At 44.2% G+C, this 20,525-nt stretch overlaps 1 protein-coding gene across 2 annotated transcripts in view; it reads left to right on the forward strand.

Moving 5' to 3' along the window:
- DNAAF8 (dynein axonemal assembly factor 8) overlaps positions 1-20,525 on the forward strand; it is a 151,575-nt gene that overhangs the window by 33,669 nt on the left and 97,381 nt on the right. For both annotated transcript variants that reach the window (XM_043524105.1, XM_037911638.2), the window contains exons 10-11: positions 337-496; positions 18,198-18,392. In XM_043524105.1, the coding sequence (XP_043380040.1) occupies positions 337-496; positions 18,198-18,392 (355 nt within the window). The remainder of the gene's footprint in view (positions 1-336; positions 497-18,197; positions 18,393-20,525) is intronic.

Here is a 20,525-nt window from a genome sequence, read left to right on the forward strand (position 1 = left end):
GCTGCCATCTTACCTGCATATTCCAGCCTCCAACCAGTTTGCCAGCACTTAACCTGGGTCTGTGCCTGTTCCCATTCCCTGTTTCTAGTGTTGTTTTTACACAGTTTTGCCCAGTCATTTCACATGGGTCCTCCTCAGGTATCAGAAGGGCCCCCTAAAACCATTGCACCAGTTCACATCGTGCCTCCAGTATACAGTGTCATGTTTGAGGAGCCACAAGGAATCACCTGAAGGATTTGGGTGCATATCTAAGTAGGGTGAGTATAAATAGGGGGCTGAGACCCCTGAGTTAGAATAAAATGTAGGAGGATCTGTATGTTATATTATATTTTGCAGGGCAGAAGAAAGCCCGAGAGAGCTGTCCCTAAAGGAAAAGCAGATGAAAGAGAAGCACAGGAGACAGAGACTCCAGGAGCAGCTGGAGCGATTGCAGCCTCAACACTCGGTCACTGGAAAGCAGCCCATGGCAGAGATAACTCCTGTTTTGTTTCACCCGGTTAGTAGCTCAGCATAGGAATGCTCCTTTTAGAGTGTTTTGCTTCCTGCTGACCCCATTTTGAAAATTCTGGGGGAATCTAGCCATGACCTCAAAGTCCAAAAGACCTTTTCATTCTAATACTTTAAGGTTGTGTTACATCTCTGTTTTCATGGGCTAGCTTCATGGTTCTGCCATTCCTGGCCATAAGAGCAATCTTGAGAATTATTCTCTCTTACTTACGCACCTGCTTCCACCGCCGGACCTGTGCCTGTGGAGAACACCTTCTGCATTTCCCAAAGGAGCTCCCACTGCTGGGGATGTGGGGTGAAATCCTGGCTACGTTGAAGTCAATGGGAGTTTTGCCACTAACTTTAGTAGGGCCGGGATTTCACCCAGAGTTCTCGTAGCTTTTTTAAAAAACAAAAAGTTTATTTTTATGGTTTTTAAATAAGTTCCTAGCTTCGATTTGGCCTCCTGTCCCCAGCGTCTTGGCTCTCAGTACTGTACCCACATCTGGATAGGTAGCAGGTGTGAAAGGAGGATTGTGATTTTAGTTAGTTTCTTTCCTTGCAGTGTTTGATCTGCCGACAGTGTTCTTAAGGGATCACAAAGCCATTTGCAAAAAGAAAAGGAGTACTTGTGGCACCTTAGAGACTAACCAATTTATTTGAGCATGAGCTTTCGTGAGCTACAGCTCACTTCATCGGATGCATACTGTGGAAATTGCAGAATATCATTATTATATACACAGACACCATAAAATAATACCTCCTCCCACCCCACTCTCCTGCTGGTAATAGCTTATCTAAAGTGATCATCAAGATGGGCCATTTCCAGCACAAATCCAGGTTTTCTCACCCTCCGCCCCCCCACAGACAAACTCACTCTCTTGTGATTTGTGCTGGAAATGGCCCATCTTGATGATCACTTTAGATAAGCTATTACCAGCAGGAGAGTGGGGTGGGAGGAGGTATTATTTCATGGTGTCTGTGTATATAATAATGATATTCTGCAATTTCCACAGTATGCATCCGATGAAGTGAGCTGTAGCTCACGAAAGCTCATGCTCAAATAAATTGGTTAGTCTCTAAGGTGCCACAAGTACTCCTTTTCTTTTTGCGAATACAGACTAACACGGCTGTTACTCTGAAAGCCATTTGAACTCTCTGAAGCCTAAAACAAGGCTTAGAGAAGGGGATCATGTCTCATTTCCCCAAGATCTACATATTTAGTCCTGATTTCTCACTGCACTGATTTTGCTCCTAGCAGTGCCCTCCATCCCCACAGAGGGTGGTGGGGAGTAGGATTTCCCCCTACATTTGCTTCAGGTCCGTTGGTAGCAATCACTTTGGCTTAGCAACAGTAGAAAACATTTTACTTAGTGCTAAAGTCTTGTGGTCTAAATGCACTTGGCAGGGGATGGTCCATTCAAGTTTGCTAATTTGTAAACAAATGTGACTTTATTGGATTTCTGCATCTTAAATATTCATTTTTAAAACATTGGATTTACCACTGATGAAAGGTGTTGGATTGACAATCCTGCCAGCTGAAGTCCTCTGTGTTTATAGAGGAGATCAGCAAGAGCAATGCAGTGCACAGTTCTCACATAGCATTCCACTAAGAGACTTAATTCTTGTTCTAGAGGGACCTTCTATAAGGGTTTCTCATCTGTAGTCTAGTAGAGTCTGCAAACCTGTTGAGTTTGTGGCATGTCAGAAACTGTTAATGAGCTCCTGTTGCTGCTGGTTAAGATGTGGGCACTTGTTCATTTGGAAATAGGTTGAGTCCCACCAACTAATTTCTTATATTGCACCAAACAATTGTCAGGATGCGATATATTTTGATCACTACCAACCTTTGTTAGATTTGAACCCATGTAATAAAGGTAAAAGACTCCCTAATCCAATGCTAATTTAATAAATTACCCAGTCTCCCAACTATAACTAAATTCACGATGCACTGTGGTGTAGCCAACAAGACAACAGCCCACACTGAACGCACTCTGTGGGCAGCTTCTATCCAATTCTTGTTCGTGAAAATCCATTATTAAAATTAAAAAGAGAAACAAAAAATATGTCAATATAATCCATCAGATATAACCGTGCTTTTTAGGGTTATTTGAAATTCACTTTGACAGTTAACAGTATTTCTGGGCTTCAAATTAGAACAGTTTTTCTATCTTCTTTCTTTTTTTATTTGCACAGACAGAAGCAGAAAAACTGAGAATGTTTTGACATCTGAAACTGAAGAAGCTATAATTTGGCAGCTGTGTTGCTCAGCGATTTGGAAATGAAAATATCTAAGACCAATTTTATTTATTCAAAGAACAAACTGGAGTCTCTGACAGGGTAGCACACTATCAAATTTGTTTTCTACATACTTTTTTTGGCAGTGATAGACATTCAGATTTGGAACATGGGACTCCTGACCATCCTAATGTACATCAGTAATTGAATTGAATAATAATTACAGAAGCTCAGAATCCCTTCACAGAGGTTGTTAGAAAGTAATACACAGTTTTTATAAACTCTGTGACAATTACATAAAAGGTCTTATTTCAACTCTTGAAAGCGACGAAATTCAGACTTAATTTCATCACTGTCACCTTAGCTTAACCTAATTCAGTCAAACTCTGTTCACAGTTTCTGCTTTCAGCGGGGTGGCAATAGCATAAATGAGAATCATTAGATTTCAAAAATGCGTAAGTGACTTATGAGAGTAAGGACCAGACTTTCAAAGGTAATTAGGCGCCTAAAGATGCAGATATGTGCTTAGTGAGATTTTCAAAACATTTAGGTGCCAAATTCTCATTGATTTCAATGGGTGTTTTGAAAATCTCACTAGGCACCTATCTGCATCGTTCGGTGCCTAAACACCTTTAAAAATCTGCCTCTAAGTCCAATTTTCAAAAATGACTTTGACACTTAGGAGTTTGAGTCCTATTGACTTTCACTGAGATGTAGACTGCAAAATACCTAGATCACTTTTTAAAATGGGACTTAGGCTCCTAAGTCATAAGGACATAGGCATGTTTGAAAATTTTACCCTTGTTCCATTGGGCCAGATTCGGACCTGGCATAAGTAGACTTTCATGAACATTTCATCTAACTAAGTGGGGACATAAACAGTTCTGTAAGGTACATGTGGGGTTTAAGCAATAACGTAGTATAAATTGCACAGATTTGGTTTCAGTAGATGGACAAAAACAAGTGTAACTTATGTGCAGTGGTGGAGAAGGGATGTTGGTTGCAGGTAAACCAATTAGAAAGAACATGTAAGATAAAGTAGCGGCACCTGCCTTTTAAGGTTACTTATCTTGCATACTCTCCTAGGGTATGTCGACCCTGCATCTGGGAGCCAGTCTCCCAGCCTGGGCCCACAGACTTGTGTTAGTGGGGCTTGCGCCAGACGTTGCAACACAACTATTTTTAGCACGCTAGTGAAAGTCCCACTAGCACAAGTATGTGGACCCGGATTGGGAGGCTTGCTCCCAGATGCAGGGTAGACATACCCCCTAGTGTCAAATCAGTACCATTCATGCTATCGCACCTCTTTCTGACTGACTTGCACTCTTGCTTCCATTGGATTCTGTGGCAAAGCTGTCATGGATGTCAGTGAGAGCATGATCAGACACCTGACATGGAACTTACCTGCCAATAATGTCATAGCTGAATGTAGCCCTTGTGACTAAACATATTGCATTACCTATAATGGGCCAAATTCAGTGAAAGTTACTCTTGCTTTACACAGTGTGACTGAAAGTAGAGTTTGGCCCGAAATATAAGCAAAAAGCCTTGAACTACTGAACTACTTGAGTTAAAGACAGAGTGAAAGACAGCCTGAAATCAGACAATTTTTCAAAAATGAAGTTTCTGATCTTTCACCAATCTAGCTAAGGTACTTATATGGTCCCATTGTCATAGTATCTGATTGCATCATGCTCTTTAATGCGGTTGTCCTTGCAACACCTCTGGGATGGGGGACTGGGACACAGAGATGAAGTGGTTTGCTCAAGGTCATTGAACCTGGGTGTCCAGAGTCCCAAACTAGCAACCTAACCTCTGGACCATCCTCCCTTTCTATACCAGCTACCCCTGAGAAGCCTGGCAACTTCAGTGCTCTTGAATGATATTTTCCTTTTTTTAAAAAACAACAACAAAAAAAAATGAACTAAGAGCCTGATCCCTCAAAGATTTGCACAGATGAGTAACTTTACTTATGTGAGTAAGCTACTCATCTGCGTACAGTCTTTTTTCCAGATCAGGCCCTACCTGACTAAACAGGGCAAGAAGATAAAATTCACCCCCTCTTAACTGGTGCATAAGGCCTTTCACCTAGGTGAAACTGACTGTATGCAAAACTGTCAAATGCACAAAGTAAACAAAAATAGAACAAAATAATTCTTTTGTATTGTATCTGATGTGACTGCTTGTAGGAATAGTAGCTGAAACATTTTCCTACTGAAGTGCGATTTTTGAGTTCCCGTGTCTCTAAATCAGACTTTGTAGGTTTCAAGTAGATCCTTGTGGCCCAATTCTGTTTTCATTTACACCGTTGATGTATAACTCACACCAGTGTGATTCTGGAATAACTGAATGCAGAATTTAGCCCTTAATGTTATTTTAACATAGTTTTTTAATTTAAAGTGTGATTATCTTCAGAAACACATCTATGTAAAAATGGTCCAAGCTGCTTCCTGTGCTGAACTTGGCCTGTGCATACTCTTCAGATTCCCATCAGATTTCTTTGCTCTGGTTATGCTGGGATTATACGTAGCAGTGATACATCAAACAGCCACCAGATGGCCCCTGAATACTTCTCTTTTGTCTAATAAAATATTTGCCAATTGTCTGAAACAAGACTAAAATTTCTCTTATTTAATGAAAAAAATAAATTAATTACTACTGCCCTAACTCCAGAATGGCTTAAAAATAAGATAAGTTAATTAAAGATGATGTAGTAAATTCTATTGTGCAAGAACTTTAAGGCTATATTCTCTCTTGTGTTGTCAGCAAAAAGAGGCTAGAAACAAGCTGGATCTGGCCAGCTGAGAATTCCTTCGGTGTGGGGGAACTGTTAGCTGGTGCAGTGCCAGTGTATCTGGCTCTTCTGCCAGCTTATTATTATTTTTTATGCAGTGCTCCAGCTGTGTTCATCTGATTTATAATCCCTTAGGGACCATGGGCAATAAGATCTAGAGAAGTCCACAGGCTACTCTAACCTATGCCAGGGCTCAGGATTGCACCCTTGAGATTCAGCAAGCTATAACTGGCAAAGCAGAGAATCCTGGCCTTAAAGTTTTGGCTGTAAAGATAATCAGCTGCAAAGACTGCTGTGTAGTTAGCTGTATTCCTCTTCGGGTTCATACAGTAATGCGAGTTATGGGAGTGTGAAGACTGGTAAACTGTCGGTCCATGCATTAAAACAAGTCAAGAAGACCTTTAACATCTCATTATCCAACTGACTCCTGTCAAAGGTTCTTATACCGCACCCATCACCATTTCACCTGAGCTGAAAATAGTCACCAGCGGTCTGCTTTAATGTGTTATTTGACCGGGTTTTGCAGAAATACTGCTGAGGTGACACTCGCCTCAACCAGAGTGCACTCAATTATCATTTCAAAACACTAAGGCCCCGACTTTTACAGGTATTTAGGCATTGCTGTGCTCAGCATTGCGATGCCCAACTGATTGAGGAGCCTACATCTCATTGTCAAGAGGGACTTAGGCGCTTAAGAGCCTTAAATCCATTGATTTTCAGTAGGGTGCTGTGCAGGTCGTAATATAATACATGAATTACACTAGCTGGTCACAGTCCAGGACCCATGGGATGGAGAGTTTCTTTCAGGCTGCCAGCAGTCCATTCCATTTCTATAGAATATAAGCTTTGATTTATTAAAAAAATTAAGATTCTAACCTTTCTGCCTTCTATGGAGTCTTTCAAGTAGGAGCTGGTGCAGTGTTGTCGTCTTGAGTCTGACAACAAACAGCCTGAAACAGGAGCTATAAGGCCTGACCTAATGTGCACCGAAGCCAAAGGAAAGAGTCCCATGGTTTTCATTGGGGGTTGGATCAGTACTAAGAAAACTGTGAACTTCTCGATTTATCTCAATGGGAATTTAACTCTGAACCTAGCTGGAGATAACATAAATTGCAGGTCGAAAAGATCAGTGTAGCCAGCTAGTCCATCCCCTGAAGGATTCTCTTATGTTAGATACAGTAGATTCCACTTATTAGAACCCTTTGGTTGTCAGCAAAAAGTTGCTATTATCCAGTTGCTAATAAGCAGAAGGCAGGGTTATGAGGCTACATCTGGGAAAGGAAACACTGGGGCATGCCTTCCTTGGCTGCAGCCTGCAAACCTACCTCTGGCGGGGGACTGCAGCCTGGATGCTGAGGCTTTCTATGGTGAGCAGGGAGGCTGGAGGCCCCAGAGGCTGCACCATACCTCTCCCTGTGCTCTCCATGGGTCTGGGCTCAGGCACATTCCAATGCTTCTTTCTGTGTATGCAGTCGCTTGGCAGGGCACAGCCCAGAAAGGGTAGGGAGAGGTGCCATGCATCTCCAACAGCTGGGCTGCAGCCATCTTCCCTGCTACTGCCTAGCCCACAGCCTTGCCTCCTAGCCTACAGTCCCTTACTGCCTGTGCACTCCCTGTGCATAGGCAGGTTTGCAGGGCTGCAGCCAGAGAAGGTACATCCTAGCACTTTCTTCCCTTGCTGCAGCCTTGCAAACCTGCCCACAGGCCAAAAAAAGAAGTTGCTAATAAGTGGCATACCTTTTCCAATATCCAAATCCCATTAATCCTGCTGTGAATGGGACGGGATTGGTTCCCAGCAATGTGTTGCCATTAAGCAGAAGTTACTAATATCAGCACTGCTATTAATCTACTATACATTTATGGTCCCCATTGCCATGGTATTTTAGCACCACACAATTTTTAACATATTCCTCCTCATGACACCCAGGTGAGGTGAAGAAGTCCTGTATTCCCATTTCATAAATGGGAAACTGAAGCAGAGAGACCAAATGACTTTTCTGAGGTCATATAGGAAATCTGAAGTGGAGCAGGAACTGAATTTAGGTCTCCCTGGACCCAGGCAAGCAACCTGACTCACTGCACTATTCTTCCTCTGTCTCTGGTTTTCCACATTCAAAGCAACAGCCAGTTACATGTGCAGAGCTGACGATTCTGGGTGCTCCCTACAGTACCTTCTCCAGTGCTTTGTTAGGTGACTTAAGGAAGGGTGAGAGCGCCATTGCTTGGGACACTATGCACGGTCAGCTTGTTCTCACCATTAGGAAGCTGTGCCTGATTGTCAGTCCTTGATTTCCTTATCTTAATATAATCCTTCTGCCAGGTGGAGCCTGCAGCAACCAGGGCCGGGTTCAATATGTAAGGGTTCCTTTCCAACAATACAACACAGAACTGGCTCAAGCCCCCACCCAGTAACCTGAGAAAATTACACACCACCCCTGGGCGCCTCTGAGAGGCAATACTTCCCCACTCACAAGCACAGAGTCTGAGTGTAGAAAATAAACTTTTAATGAAAGGAGGGAAGTCACCCAACGTTAATTAGGGAAAATGCCACAAGCAGGATTCATAATCATAAAACTGTGAGCAGGACACCCACCCCAGTGTGCATGGGGCAGAGACTTCTGTCTCATGTTCTTGAGTTCTACAACCAAAAGTTCCTTTACTGTGTCCCCCTCTGCTCCCTCACCATAACCCACTCACAGTGGTTGTCCTTGGTCAGTGAGGACCCAGGGTTCAGAGGTGCATCTGTGTGAGTTCACCTCCCACCCAGGGAAGAAGGCACCTTACTTGCTCTGCCATCTGAGCACATGATCTGGCTGGCTACCCCACCAGCCACGGTTCCTCTCCACTAGCCACCTGACCAGCCATGGTTCTTTGTTGCCTGGCCACCCTGCCAGCCGACTGCTTGCCACTTTCGCTGGCTGCCCGTCAGTTACCTTCTGCTGCCACCTGCCTCTCTGCTGTGACTTCTGTAGATCAGTCTCTTAGGGCTTGTCTACACTGGCACTTTACAGTGCTGCAACTTTCTTGCTAAGGGATGTGAAAAAACATCCCCCTGAGCGCAGCAAGTTTCAGCACTGTAAAGCACCAGTATAGACAGTGCACCAGTGCTGGGAGTGTGCCTATACCCCTCGTGGAGGGTAGCTACACCCCTCGTGGAAGTGGTTTTTTTAGAGTGCTGGGAGAGAGCTCTCCCAGCGCTCTGCTGCAACTACACAAGCCACGTTAAAGCACCTCCGCAGCAGCACTTTAACGTTGCCAGTGTAGACTAGCCCTTAGTGATTTTTAGTTCTCATCAGGCTGGGCAGAACTAAATGGCTCCTAATGAAACCTATTTGGCTCTATCTTTAAACAGTGGGGAGGAACAGGTTAAACCAGACCGGGGACCCTTAGGGAGAGTCCACACCTCCTGGCTGGGACACCTGTCCCCACCCCTCTTACTTTCACAGGGGTCTGACATTTGAGCCCCTGGCTTAACAAGGTCCTTTCTATTAACAGTGACCCCCTCATTTGGCACAGGTTAAACACAGTTCTGCTCTCTTTTATTCATACAAGACAACAACATTGATAACAACATTTCAATACTCCTACATTCAGTACTAAAGTAGTTTGTAACCCAACACCAGCCAAAGTTGATCACTTTGAGCAACACGGTTCTATCTGCTGAATATCTTGGCAGAGCAGGTGTGTTCATGTAAATACAGTTTACTCCTGAAGTCTCTCCACCTCCCAGCTAGATGTCAGGGAGGAATTCATTCACACTCTGCTTACATTAATTTCATCCTGCATCTCTTAGTTATACCTCAGGGTTCAAAGTGAGCTATTAGGGGAAGGGAGGAGAAACAGAGGGCAGCAGCTATCAGGAGAGAGGGGGAACGGGAGCCGAGCGTGACTGAACAGGGGCATGGCAAGTGGGGCACAAGTAGAATTTTTTCACTGCCATCCCTGCTTCTGTAGCTTTGAGTTGAAGATTGTCTTTTTTCGGGGCTTGCAGCCCTGAACCCATTCAAAGACATACTCTGAAAAACAGAATCACTGTATCAATTCAAGGCTGCAGGGTAGCTGGCTGCTGCTTTGAGTGGGGAAAGGTGCTGGTGAGAGAACGCTTAATGGAACATTCACTTGAAAGTCCTCTGCCCCTGCCAGCCAGTGATCCACTGGGAGAGAAGTGAGGTCTGTTCCCTGCTGGGTAGTGAGGCCTGTGAAAAGAGCAAATTTGCCAGCTGGAGCCTGGGAGGGCAGAGCAGAGCCTTGTTTCTGTCCATCGCACTATCCTCATTCTTAGGTTCTGATTGGCCTGGCTCTTGTGGAGAGATGCCATGTTTCATCCCATAGCCCTGGGATGTGTGTGGAGGAGAATGGGGAATGGGGGCAAATAGAGAAAGAAGGGAAGGGGTTTAAATGGAAGGGCAGAGGTGGAAAGGCAGAGCAGAAGGCAGAACAATGAGGAGGGACTAAAAGAAGAGAGGAAGTCCAGTAGGAAGGGGAGAGAAGGCAGAGAGGAGGGCAAAGAGAACGTGGCAGATGGGAAGGCAAGAAAGGAAAAAGAGAGGAAAGTCAAATGAGACACCAAGTGGTAAGGTTAGGAAGAGGATGTAGTGTTCACTGGCACAGGTTTCAATGCATCGTTGGGCGAATACATGCTGACACCAACTCCTGAACTGGGTTGTAGATGTCTATGCAAATTAGTTTTGGCTTTTGGATTCCTGGGAAGTGGCTTCCATAATTCTTCTTTTGCAAGGTGTGTAGCCCTGCTTACATAATCAGACCAGGACACAGTTCCATCCTGTGCTGGTGCAAGAGCCCCTTGATGCTAATACTATAGGGGTGCACTAGCATAGAGAAGGGCAGACAGTAAAGAATGCAGGGGTCCCCAGTTCACAAGAGAACTTTACCCTAGATTCTTCTTGTAACTGACCTTTTTGTCTGCACCAGTTCACACAATGCTGCAGCAGCACAGCCTCCAGGGCATGTTCTGGGGTCCCCATCCCACGGAAAACAGGTTGAAACGAGAGTGACATGTATTTTGCATATACATCCATGCCGCTTGGTTTGGAGTACAAGCTGCTTTGTGCTGACCCAGATCTATGTGGCGATAACACTTCCCACCCATTCCAGACACATCCTCCATTGGCCTCCACACACAGGACTTAGCCCACCCCCTTGTGCCGTGGTAGAACAGCAGGTGGCAGGTTTGGAGAGGAAGGTTGCCCTCTGAATCTTGAGCCTTGCCAGTTGAATGCCTTTGCAGAAGCCCCTGGCTTTGTCTATACCACTTTCCATCCATGGCATAAAGTGGGTGAAATCTGATGTCTTTCCAGGGCTGTGATTGTTTTCAGTCCCATTTTCTCTAAGTGGAATTTGAAATGGCCCTAGAAAGATATGAAATATTTAGTCCTTAATATTCCTTGGCCCATCTTGGGAGTGATTAAAATGAGTTTTGGTCCATTATTGAATATACTTATGGCGGATCTTGACAGATGGAAACATTTGTTGCTTTTGCTTAAGGGAAAGGTTAATATAAGTGAAATGAATATAATTTCCAGAATTGTATACACAGAGCTTGCTGCCCGTAGAGGTCCCTAAATACTTTTCCATTCACATTACCTGAGTTGTCAAGATAGATTTGAAGAGCAGGCAATAAAGCAAAATGTTAATTAGCTAACCCCTATCTCCCATCTACAAGGGGGCAGATGAGGAGGAAATTATGTCTGCATAAGGCAGTTGCTCTTTGATAAGCTGGCAGAAGTCTGTGTTACCTATGGGCCAGAATCTATCACCTTTACTTCCACTGAGAAGGACCTCTTGCTTCACTGAGATCAGAATAGAACTCAGATCTCTGATTCTCTGCTCAAACTGGGACCTGTGGAACTACTTGCCAACAAAGGGAGGCTGAACCTGCCCCTGTGTTTTTGTGCCTGAGCGTAGTCACCCCACTACTTATAGTGAATCAGGAGGGATTCTAGTGGTTAGAGCACAGAACTGGGAGTCCAAAGAGCCAAGTTCTTTTGCCAGTGACTTCTTTTTTTGATGCTGGAAGCAGTATGGGCTATGGTTTTTGTACAGTGGTGATCTTGATTGGGACCACTAGGTGCTACCATAATACAAATCTTCATGTCAACTAGAGAAGCCCTATACGCAACAGCAGCACTGTTTGTAGGAATTTCAAATGGTCTAGTTGAGGTTTTAAAGTGGAAAAATCCTGCAATTATGATTATTTTAAAAAGTATGTAGCTGTGTAAGGCTGCACGGTGAGCACCTGCAACTTCCTCAGAAGTTACTGGCAATTACAGGTGCTCAGCACCTCTGGGATCAGGTGCAGAGATAAGTCATATCCCCTGCCCTGAAGAGCTTACAGCCTAAGGAAGACAAGACATGTTGGAAAAATCAATACAACAACAGATTGGCCCTCGCAGATGAAAACAAGAGAAGGCTTGATCTGGCAAAGTGCTGAGTGCTCTCAGGTCCCAGTGAAACCAGTGGGAGTTGAGGGCACTTGGCACCACACCGCAGTGTTCCACACCTTTCTGGATTGAGCCCATATTGTCTTGGAGGAGCATCATTTTAAAGGTGGCCCATTTACCCAGCTAGCCCTCTGTGATTGGTACAGGGAGGGCCGTGTGTACAATGGCCACACCCTCTCATTCCATCTTTAATGCCCTGCCCTTCACAGCAGGTTGGCCTTTCTTGCAAGGACCCCATCAGCTTAAAAATCAGACCCCTCTGTGCAAATGTTTTACTTGCCATCACTACAAGTATTACGTAACTAGGTAATGGGCCAGCTCCCCTTTGCTCTCCCCCAATCCTAGAGATGGCTGTGTGCAGGGCTGGGACTTCAGCATAAGTTACAGCATTGCTGCTAACAGCCCAAGGGGTCAAAATGGTGCAGTGCAGGGGATCTTGACCATGCCCGCTTTCTGCAGCGGGATGGGAGCCTCAGACTCTTTGCATGAGGGTGATCTTCCCGAAGGCAGGTGCCCCTGCTTCATGGCCTTACTGCAAGAGAGGAGCTGGTCCTATGACTACAGAGATCAAGGGGAAAATGTCCTTTTTTTTTTCACCCGTGTTTACTTCTTGCATTTGACAGCCCTTTAGTTTCCTTGTTTCCCTCTCTAGAGAGCCAGGTTCACCCTGCTCTTCCACAGACTCCCTGAGTGACCTTGAGCATCAATTCCCCATCTGTCCAATGGGGAGGATAGCCCTTCCCTTCCTCGCAGGTGTGTTGCGAGGATAAAGATATTAAAGATTGTGAGCTGCTCACGTATCCAGTTTTGGGGGCCATGTGAGTAGATCATATAGTCAATCACTATCCCCCTTCGTTTATGTGAGTCTCTCACAGAGCAACAAGGGAAGGCTCTCTCTGTATATATTCAACAGGAAAATGTGCTTGTGAAAGCTACAAATATTAAACTATACCCAGGGTTGAGGGTGTATTTCAAGTCGCGTATAGTGTTGGCCTGATGCCATGTTAGAAATGGAAGAAGAGAAGTATTTAAACACAGTATATGCTTCAGGAGGCAGTGGGGCCTAGTGAATAGGACACTCAACTGGGTCTCAGGACACAGGGATTTTATTCCCAGCTCTGCCACTGGCCTGCTGGGTGACCTTAGGCATGTCATTTCCCCAACCTGTGCTCCTCAGTTTCCCTATCTGTAAAATAGGAATGGTGATGCTACTGACCTTGCTTGAATAGTGCATTGAGAACTCCAGATGCAAAGCGCTATAAGGGAGCCAGGTGTTATTTGGGCTGCCCAGCCAATAATGGCTTCGAAATAGTTCTGTTTCTGGAATGAGTAAAGGAAGGAAAGAGATGAAATGTTAGTGTTTTTCCTTAATGTTGTGCTGTCCATCTTCAGAGTGCTTTACAGACCTTAGCTATTTAATCTTCCTGTCAGGTAGCTATCCCATTTTAAAGGTGGAGAGATGGAGGGAGAGAGGTTAAGTGGTGTACAGAAGGAATCAGGCTTATAGCCAGGATTACGACCCGAGTACCTGGTTCCCAGTCCTCTGCTCAGATCACTGTATCACCTCTCCCAGAGTAAAGCCCTCGAGTTCACCCACTAGAATGTGTGTTGGGCAGAGAAATCTCTTCCATACATGTTTGTTTATTTTCAAAGAGATAAAGATTATTAAGTTGTGTCAGTCTTAGGGAAGGAAGAGGTGAGGCTGGCCTTTATGGTTGGCAAAGTCATTTGACCTGTTTGTTTGTTTCAGCCACTTATTGCATCTTGTCAATAACCAAGATCATAAGCTCGTTGGGCAAGGACTCTCTTTTTGCTTCACATTTGTGTAACACACAGCACAATGGGCTGTGATCCCTGCTCAGCCTCTCCAGTGCTAATGTAATAAGAAGAATAAATAACCATCTCAGGAAAGGAGCTCTCCATCTTGTATTCTAGAAAGCAAACAAAATCAAACGGCCTGCTTCTGTTCCCACTTCTACTGGTTTATACCAACATGACGGCACTGACTTTGATGGAGTTCCTCCTGATTTACTCTCATGTAAGGGAGACAAGAATCAGGCCCTGTTATATTTTGGTTGGGCGCAAGATCCTGGAAAATGGGAATTTTCACCTAAAGATGTTCAAGATAAGATGTGCTAAGTGAGGCCCTTTTGCGTCATATCTGCTGGTATGGAAGAATAATCAGAGTGTGGACTCTCAGAGCAGCTGAAAGTGGAAAATACAGTGAGATTTCCAGTCTGGTTTTGTATCCCTGTGGTTTGGAAATCATTCCGAAGAGCATCAGAACATTTGAGAGCTGTTCTTTGAGGTTTGCTGATCACTAGTCCCTTCTGATCCATTCATAACATCTCAGAGTCTGATTAGAAATATACTGGCAGCGAGTGAGAGGTCTCTCATAACTAGTAGCTCAGGAGTGGCCAACAGGACGCTTGCTTCCAGAAACGGTGTCAAGAGAGCCCATGCTGAGCCAGATCCTGGCAACACATCAGAAAGACAGCACAGCAAGGGCAGTGGCACATACCAGCAGCATCCAGCAAGGAGGGTTTCTGACAGCACAGGATATCACTGGTTAGGCCAGGTAACACTGCAGTGAGGCTCTGCATGTGGTTGTTGTCCTCAGGAGCAATTGTTTAGTGCAATGGAGCCATCTTGTTTATTGCAGATAGCAGAGGAAGTGTATGCTCTATTTGGGGCCAACAACATCCGTTTACCCTGTAACCATACTCCTGTTGCCAAGGTATACAGCCAACAGCACAAGCAATGTATATGTGCCAATGCGTGCTTCGGCCAGATCCTTGGCTCTGATTTGGTCTCTTTGCACTGCTTTTGTGGCACAAAGTAGCCATTAAACTGCCCTGCCTGGGCAGCTGAGAATTCCCCTGGGGTGAGTGAGTCCTCAAGTGCGATAGAGACAGTGTAGCTGGCTCTACACCACACCCCTTCATCACCCCAGCATGGGGGGATATCAAGGAAGTGGCCAGTGGGAGAGGGATGTGTATGGAGCACTGCTATGCTCCAACTATTCCCAGCTTGTGTATCAGCGCTTTGGGTTATAGCAGCCCTGAGAAGGCTGCTGTATATTGCACCTGGGATTGACCCAGCCCCTCCAGGCCTCACAACTGGGGGAACATGAAGCTTGTATAAAACCATATCCCCCTGCTCTGGATCCTGTGCTGAGCAGGGCTGTGTGCAACAGCAGGATCGCACCTGCACCTTCACATATTGCATTGCAAAACATATTGTATTGCATAGACCTGTATAGACACAGGCAGGCGTTAGCCCTCTCGGGCTCCCATAGCGGGAAGAATGGCTGATCCAAATCTTATCGTACTTCCCAATCAGGAGAGACGATCTCTTTCAAGCTAGAGCCTGAGAATAATAGTAGAGAAAAGGAGCTATTCCTAGCAAGGAAATGTCTGCTTTCAATTTAAACAACCTAACACAATATGCAATGCCTGGACCAAATTGGAGAGCTGTGTAAAAGGGACGATAGCAGCAAATAAAGCTTCTGTTTCTCAGATCCTTGAATTCCTGAAGTCTTATTTTGGCAATGCTTTAGAATTATCTACTTTGGAGGTTTATACCTCATCAATTTCAACAATCTAAAACATGGTTCAGGTCAGAAAATCTCTGTACCATCCTGACATGGTTATATTTCTCAGCTCAGTAACCTCAGAATGGTTAATATTCAGAAAACCACTCCTGTTATCAAGTATGAGTCCAGTGCTAAAGTGCATTAACAGAAAGACCATTCAGACCATTAATGTCAATCTTATGATTCTTTTCATTATTAAATGTTGCCATCCTAATTACAGTATGTTCTGCCAGTTTAATACAGGAAATTCAGACAATTTCTCATTCTTATCCATTGCTTCCATTCTGCACTGATAAAGCAGTTCTCTGGATGATTGCAGGATTTATTCCACAATTTAATGTGTAGTTTGAAATTGACTAACAGATGGTATTGCCATCATTTTTTCCTTTCCCCAAAGAATGGGAAAGAACAAACATTTGACATTTCTGATATGTCTTCATCCACCACTAGAAATTAGGAAGCCATGAAAGAATGTTAGCTGCGTTTCATTGGAGAGATGGACATGATTGCTAGGGGGAACAACTGCATTTCCTAGCTGGTTAAAGCACAGCTCTGTCCAGTTTCCAGGCTTATGAAAACAGACACATGGCAATGCCTTCTGCACACTTGCTTTTTTCTGCGCATGAATACTGTGTACTGTAAGAGGTCATGCAAGGCTGGAGCCATTTTAACATGGAGAGAATAGAGACTTCATTAGAGGAATTAGCTAAGGCTGCTAAAGTACCTAGAAATCAGTTCACATTTACAAATGTACAGCTGATGCATCATTTGGCAGACAATTTCTGCAGTCGGTAATTTGCCACTCATCAGGGATTGCCTGTTAAATCCCCACGATCCAGGCTGCGGGGAGGATGACATAGAAAGATAAATTTAGACTTGGCTGCAAGCAACTGTTTTATGAATCCTCCAGCCAGTATGGAATAAGACCTATTCCATCCACAGTCCCTACAAATAAAGGATACATCTTCATTTCTTTAATCAGGAAGCCACCTTCCTCCTCTTCAATGTGAAGTACACCCTAATTTAGTCCTCACTGCTATGAACTCTGTTTAACACTCCGAAGACTGTATCACAGTAGGACCTGACATTTAATCTCATCTTTACACAACGTTGGTGTGAATTTAATGCTGGATTGAGAGCCCTGGAGTCCAAAAGCTCCTGGTTAGCCACATAAAAGATACAGCTATACAAGGTCCTCCTCTAATGGGCCTCACTCGTCACTGGGAGAGACCCCCAGAAGGACAGAGAGGTGAGTTCGCTCTGTGCTGAGAGTACCAGCTATGATCATGGTTTTATACCCCTGGATACACTGCATTTACCTAACAGCCTTTCATTTGTTACCAATCCAGAGTGGAGTCCAGCCTTCTACTTAGGGGTGAAAGGTCTCAGATCTGTTTACCAGTGAACCATTCTGCCTCCCCAGCCCTCGCCCAGTAACATCCAACCATCTAAAAATCTCAACAGGACCTGCCCATATTAGAGCAACAAGAGCTGTTTGGCCAATCCAATATATGGACTTGTTGAAAGGAAATTTGCAAAAAGGCCAACTCTCCTTTCCAAGAACTGATTTAATAATTTTATTAAAATGATGTTAAAATAAAAAGAAAATGGTACAGAGTTTAAGCACAGAAGTTTCTGGTTATCAGGGAATAAGGTACAGATTATCAAGAGGTGCGAAGATCTACAAACAGCATCATTTACCAATTAGAGCCATTTTCTTGGAAACACATTGTTCATCTTGGCCAACAAACTTGTATCCACTAAGCTTCAGCCCGATGGGATTGATAACCAGCTCTGACACAAAGCCAAGAGAGCTGGGGATGAAAATGCACAGTTCCATTGCGATTGTGTGCTCAGCTTGCACTGTAAAGTTCACCACACGCTGCAGTGAGGACAGATTAAAAGTTACCTGTGCGTTTTATTTAGGTTGCAAGAAATTAAGTGATGCAGTGTTTCAGAGCATACTGAATGCATGTTACCGGAAAACTGGTAATGGCCAATGCAAAATTGTGAGAATTGCATTTGAAAAAAAAAGGGCAGGGGAGGGATTCTTCTCCTAATTGACAAAATACCAATGCTCAGTTATAATCAAGGTGATGAGGTGAGAGTTCACTTAAATGTACATGATAGATCAGCGAGATTTGTTAGGCAGAGCAGACAGAAATACAAGCTCTATCACTCTTATCAGTCTTGATTCAAGGGCATTTCCCTGATAAGTAATTAACATTTAAGGTTGATGATGAATACTGAATGACTCCAGTCATACTACCTCTGGCTGTGATCTCATTAGCTTCCACAGGCTAAGCAGTGTTAGGCCTACTCCGGACATGGATGAGAGAGCTCTAAGGAAAGCCCAGCATGCTACAGGAAGTGGCGCTGGGAACTCTATAGGTCAGTATAGAATCAATGCTCAGCATGGAGCTAGGAGGTGTTAGGTTGCTAGAGGTGCTGTCTCTTGGATAAAATGTAAAAGTGAAGCTGTAAACATGCATGTTCCTATAGATTTATTATCACCACCTGCAATGGTCGCATTCAGCCAGTTGTATTGATCTAAATCAATATAGTTTTCTGTTTCAGGCCTCATAATACAAATTAGTTTAATGTTCCCACTCTCTTTCAACAGGAAGCTTCTTATTTGCCAGCTATTAACACGTTGCCGAGTGCAGACAGTGTTAACGGTGAGATGCTTCTCATGACGATTTGGCTCGCCAGTTGTGGACAGGTAGCCGCATGTGGTCAGCACAGTGGACACTTCCCAGACACTGTCTTGACAGCAGCCAGCATCTACCAGGCTCTTGTTACCTGGCTTCTCTCCCTGGTGAGTTACACAGTGTGAAATGCTACAGAATCAGGCTCCCCACATTTTGTCCACCAGAAAAATATCAAGGTGGGGAAAAAAATATATCATCCTCTTAACACTTCTCCTTCCTCTACCACAACAGACAATGGCTGACCCAAACAAGGTAAAATCATTTCCCGATCCAGCTCAACTTGAAGTGATTGGAGAGACTCCCTTTGAGGTCAGTGGGAGCTGGATCAGTTCCTGAGTTTGCAAAGAACATGTAACAGGAACAAAAATGAAAATCAGAGGAACACTGAAATCTTGGCCCTCCATATTTAAAAAATCCCCAGTAGCCAACTGCTACAGAAATTCCGTTGGTGGAGGCAGTGGCAGTGCTATTCCCAGTGATGCAATCGCTCCACGCAGGGGGTTGGAAATGTGCCCGAGCCCTGTATTGAGAGTGCATTTTTAAAGGCATTTCTCTCACTTGGAAGAATAGCTTTATGTTACACATGGAATAAGCAGCAGGGTCTATAAATCCATCTAGAGATCCCAGCAATGCATAAACCATGGGAACATAAAGTAAGGGGCTTGTGTAGTCACCAGAGCCCTGAGAGGGAATTAGAGCCTCATAATTCAAAAGTTGCCTGTTTTTTCATCTCATATGGTACATGATCCAAGTCAGGGAATCTGGCCTTGCCCAGGCTGCCACTCCCTTCTGTGGCTGCTCTCCCTGTCTTTTTCCCATTGCGTCTCCCTTCTCCCTCCTCTCCCCCATGCCCAAGCTCTCAGGTCTCCTGCTGCCTCTTCCTCCTCTTGCTGCCATCTCTTTCCTGGTGTTTTCCATTTTCCAGAATGTTAGGAACCATTAGGAAGGGGATAGACAAAAAGACAGTAAATATCATAACGCCACTATATAAATCCATGGTACTCCCGCACTTGGAATACTGCATCCAGTTCTGGTCGCCCTGTCTCAAAAAAGATACATGAGAATTGGAAAAGGTACAAAGAAGGGCAACAAAAATGATTAAGGGTATGGAACAGCTTCCATATGAGGGGAGATTAAAAAGACTGGGATTGTTCAGCTTGGAAAAGAGACGAATAAGGGGGGATGTGTTAGAGGTCTATAAAATCATGACTGCTGTGGAGAAAGTGAATAGGGAAGTGTTATTTACCCCTTCACATAACACAAGAACTAGGGGTCACCCAATGAAATCAATAGGAAGAAGGTTTAAAACAAACAAAAGGAAGTATTTCTTCATGCAATGCACAGTCAACCTGTGGAGCTTGTTGCCAGGTGATGTTGTGAAGACCAAAAGTGTAACTGGGTTCAAGAAAGAATTAGATAAGTTCAAGGAGGACTGGTCCATCAATGACTATTAGCCAAGATGGTCAGGGATGGAACCCTATGTTCTGGGTGTTCCTAAGCCTCTGACTGCCAGAAGCTGGGGCTGGATGAAAGGGGATAAATCTCTTGATAAATGCCCCTGTTCTGTTCATTCGCTCTGAAGCACCTGGCACTGGCTATTGTCAGAAGACAGGACACTGGGCTAGATGGGCCATTGGTCTCATCCAGTATGGCTGTTCTTATGGTCTTATGTCCCTGTCAGGGCTCCTTTTTGTCTCCTTTCCACCATGAATAACAAGGTCTCTCACTGCAATCTGTGTGCTGAAATTCATCATACTTCCTCAGGATTTTATGAGCCTTACAGCTCTTGTCTTGGCCAATAAGGGGTTTATGAATCCAGACCTTTGTCTCTAGAAATAAACTGATATGCTTGATACCTGGTGTTCATTATCAGGCTGGCTTTATATCCTTCTCATTTCAGATTAAATCTGTATGTTTAAAAAAATAGAATACTTCCCTCTGCAACAAAAAATATAATCTATTTTTTTTAAAAAACAGCCTTGGTCTAAGTAAAACAGGAAAGTGACTGATAGCATTTGTGGCTATTACTGATCGGTACTTGGGAATATGAAGGCTTATTAAAGAACCTTGTGCTAGCTCCTTATAATGGCATCATCACTTGGCATTGATTTTGAGCAGAGATTGTATTGATCTCATTATCATTAATAAAGGCAGCGTACAGTGCTGCTGTGGGCTAAGAGCTTGCAGCACAGTGTTGACAGGGACTCTCCATTCTCATTTCTTGCTAGGCTAGGGAGCTA

The sequence above is a fragment of the Chelonia mydas genome, chromosome 10 (assembly GCF_015237465.2).
Source record: "Chelonia mydas isolate rCheMyd1 chromosome 10, rCheMyd1.pri.v2, whole genome shotgun sequence".
Taxonomy (NCBI): domain Eukaryota; kingdom Metazoa; phylum Chordata; order Testudines; family Cheloniidae; genus Chelonia; species Chelonia mydas.